This window comes from Neophocaena asiaeorientalis, unplaced genomic scaffold (assembly GCF_003031525.2).
Source record: "Neophocaena asiaeorientalis asiaeorientalis breed wild unplaced genomic scaffold, Neophocaena_asiaeorientalis_V1.1 scaffold629, whole genome shotgun sequence".
NCBI lineage: Eukaryota > Metazoa > Chordata > Mammalia > Artiodactyla > Phocoenidae > Neophocaena > Neophocaena asiaeorientalis.
In genome coordinates, this window is record NW_020175468.1 from 2,229,036 (window position 1) to 2,232,684 (window position 3,649).

At 60.1% G+C, this 3,649-nt stretch overlaps 1 protein-coding gene across 1 annotated transcript in view; it reads right to left on the reverse strand.

Annotated features, from left to right (window-relative positions):
• Positions 1-3,649, reverse strand: part of PRR12 (proline rich 12) — a 26,590-nt gene that overhangs the window by 17,611 nt on the left and 5,330 nt on the right. The window contains 3 exon segments of the mRNA XM_024768228.1: positions 4-37; positions 1,947-2,613; positions 3,104-3,645. Of these exon segments, the coding sequence (XP_024623996.1) occupies positions 4-37; positions 1,947-2,613; positions 3,104-3,645 (1,243 nt within the window).

The window sequence follows — 3,649 nt, forward strand, 5'->3', positions numbered from 1 at the left end:
GGCGAGGGTGGGGGCTTCTCCTCCAGCAGCGGGGGCTCTGGGGGCGAGACGGGCATCAGGGCTGGAGCCCCGCTCAACCCCGAGCCCCCAGACCTGTTTATCTGCTTCCAGTGAAAGGCCTCCCGGTCTATTCTGGGGGGTCTCAACACAGCCCTCTTCCCGTCCTGCACCCCAACATCCCTCCTGACCAAACTGAGCTCTTCACCTAGCATCCATTTCTGCCCCCAATCCCCCTCCATCTCCACTTTTTATTCCTCTTCTGCTGACCTTCCTCCTCCTGCAAAGCTCCTGTCTGACCCCTCCCTGACCTTCAATACCCACCCCTGTCCCCAGACACCTACCAGAAACCCAGGACCCTTTAACTTCTCTCTCCAAGGTCCTAATAAACTTTCCTACCCAGACATGCCGCTCTGGTCCTCCCCATCTTTCCCCAGCCTCCAAAGACCCCCTTTGTGTCTCAGTGCAGCTCTGCATCCCAGTACCATTGCTCAGTGTCCCCACCGCAATGGCCAGGAGGCCTCTCTGGTCCCATCAACAACCCCCTCTGCCCCCCAGTCTAGTGCCTACAAAGCTCCTGGCCCTGCTCTACCTCCTAGTCCCCAGATACCATTCACCATCCCATCACCTCTTCTCTTGTCCCTGAATGTCCCTCCCTGTGCCAACAGCCCCTCTGCCCCTTATTGCCACTCAGCTCCCCAGTCACCACTGTACCACACCTGACTCCCTCCCTGAGACCCCTTCCCAGCCCCAGTGGCTACTCTAAGCCCCTGAAACTGTCTCCCAACCACAATGTCCATTTTAGTCCTGAAATGTCTCTTTGCTGCTTTGGAGCCCCAGTCTGACGCTTACCTCCCATTCCTCAATGTTCCTCCCAATTCCTCAACCACTCCTGTGCTTCTACCTCCTCTTTTCCCGCTCAGAGGTCTCAAACTCCTCCACCCAAGCTCTCCCCTTTCCTTTCCTCAGCCTGCTCTCCACTCTCGGGATCGGCAACACCCTCTCCTTCCTGCTATGCTAACTCCCCGTGAGATTTTGTAACGTTCCTCCTCTAACGCCTTGAGATCTTCTGACTCCCCAGACTGATTTTGCTCCATCCCTGGGTCCTTCCAAGCTATGAGCCTTCCTGACCCTTCCAAGGCTCCCTCGCCCCCCCCATGCTCTCTCCCGTTACGGCAGATCCAGGCACTCTGCTTAGGACCCTCCACTGTTTCTCACCTCTTCCCTGGTGCTTCCCTTCCGCCTCTCATTGTCTCACTGCCCACTGCCCATCTTTCTACCACCTTCCAGAAGACTTCATTCCTTAAGCCTCCTGTGAGCTCCCAAGCCTCCTCATTAACTGTTCCAAATGCCTTCCTCCAAATGCCACCTCTTTCTTCCCCCAATGCCTCTGTTCCCCCCATCAAAGCCCCTCAAATTTTGTCCAACCCTCCTCTCAGAACAGAACACCATCCAGACCTGACTGTACCCCCAGCCTTTCCCGATGGCCCCCCACGAGATCTGACTAGTCATTGCTGAAACTAGTCACGTTTCTCTTTAAACAACCCTCCCAAGTCTCTCTCTGCCCCCCAGACCCTTTTCTGTCCTTTACTACACATCCCTAACTCCTAGAGCCCTTCTCAGGTCCCATGTCCCCCATCAGTTTTAAAAGCTCTCTCCATCCCTGTCACCCACCTGTCCCCATCACTTATAGCCTGCCCTGTCCCCCAGTGTTCTCCACTGCCCACCTTCGGGCCCCCACCAGTCCACTTAGCACCTGTGGGCGGATTAGAAAAAGACGCCCCTTTCTCAAAAGGCTTGCCCTCAAGTAACAGGTTACCCTCCATAAACAGGCATATCTCTATCAATCATCTGCACTGTGAACAGTGCCTGATCTACACAACCAGACCTGGTGACCTGAATGTCGGGAAACCCCTGCCCCGCCCCCAGACCATCTTCCCAGAGCTCACCAGGTGTGCCACTGCTGCTGGCACTGGGGAGCCCCGGGAGAGGGGGTGGCCCGGGGACTGCAGCCTCAGTAGCCAGGGGGGGCCCGTCCGCAGCGGAGGTGTCCTTAGGCCCAGCCAGTGGCGGGTCATCGAGGGCGGAGATGGCCGAGGAGATGCTCTCCTGCAGGTCCCGGTTCTTGGCGACAGAGTCTTCCTCGTCCGACGAGAAGGAGGGCAGGGTCTCGAGGTTCCGTTTCAGCTCCTCGTCCAGCCGTTTGCAGGGCGAAGGGCAGCCGAGCCCCAACCCCTCACTCTCGGCGGCCTCCAGCGCACCCCCCAGCCCGAAGGCGCCGGCGGGTGGGGGCTGTGGCACAGCAGGCGCGGCGGGGGGCTGGGGAGGCAAGCCCCGGGCCGGCACGGAGGGCGGCACACTCTTGGGGGGGCTGAGCGGGGGTGTCAGGCCAGCCTGGTAGAGTGGTGGATGGCGCTTGCCTGACTTGAGAAAGTCCAGGAACGAGGCCATGAAGCCGGACTTCATCTCGGGCTGCTTCTCCTCCACCTCCTTGATCTTGGCCTCGATCTTCTCCCGAGTGAGGCTGGAGTCCAGGCTGTTGTGGTCAACTCCTGACACGGCATCGCCCGATGACGCTCCCAGACCCTCGCCAGCCTTGGGCACAGACAGCTTGATCTAGATATGGGGGCAGTGGGGAGTCAGGGCCCACAAGCCCAGGGCCCCAAGCCCCCTCCTCCCTCAGACCCAGGGGTCTGGGGCCCCAGCCCTCTCCCCAGTTAAGACCCTAAAGTTCAAATTCTCAGAGTGTCAGCCTGTAAAATCCTAGAATTCATGCCTGCGGACCCCTCTGCTCAGATTCCAGAATGACAGGACTGGGGTCCCTCCCTCATTACTCACGGACCCTCCTCCCACAAGACCCAGGAATCCAGGACCCCTGATGAATAGTCCTGCAGGATCTAGAACCTAAGAATACAAGCGCTAACCCCCGCCTCCCTGTAGACACAAGTTTCAATTCTCAGACCTCTGCAACAGTGGAACCCTGAAATTCCAGCCCTCGTATTCATTTCCTCGTGGGTGCTAGGAAAATAAACCACATCCCCTACCGTGCCCAAGAACCTCAAATGTGGTCCCAACCCTCCAGCGTCAGGGTTTCGCTCCACCTCACCTTCAGTGGTTTCAGGGGCTCCAGCCGAGGGCCCCCGGCCTCCTCGGCCTTCCTGCCTCGACCCCGGCCCCGGCCCCGGGGTTTCTTGGCCCCATCAGTAGGTGTGGAGGCCAAGGCTGGCCCAGCGGTGGTGGGGACCTCCAGTGGGCGAATCCGGGGTCTCCCCCGGGGCCGGGGAGGCCCATCACGCTTGGCCTTGGTGGGCTTGCGGCCACGGCGCCGGGGGCCATCGGGGCCAGGGTTGGGTGGACAGAAGTCAATGTCGCCCAGCGGTGAGAGCGCCGGACGGGAGCGGCAGCTGGACACCAGGTCAGGCAGGCGCCGGGGGTTGAGGCGGATGTCAGCAGGCACATCGGCCTTGTCCTCGTCGGCCTCGAACTCGTACTCCTGGGCGTACAGCTTTTTGGGCGTCTGGAAAGGCGGGTCACGGCGCCGCAGCAGGTGGAAGGAGGACGTCTTAAGCAGCTTCTTTGGCTTGGTAGAGCAGAAGATGGGCGAGGTCAGGCCTCCCTTGGGCTCCGAGGCAGGGGGTGGCGGCGGTGGGGG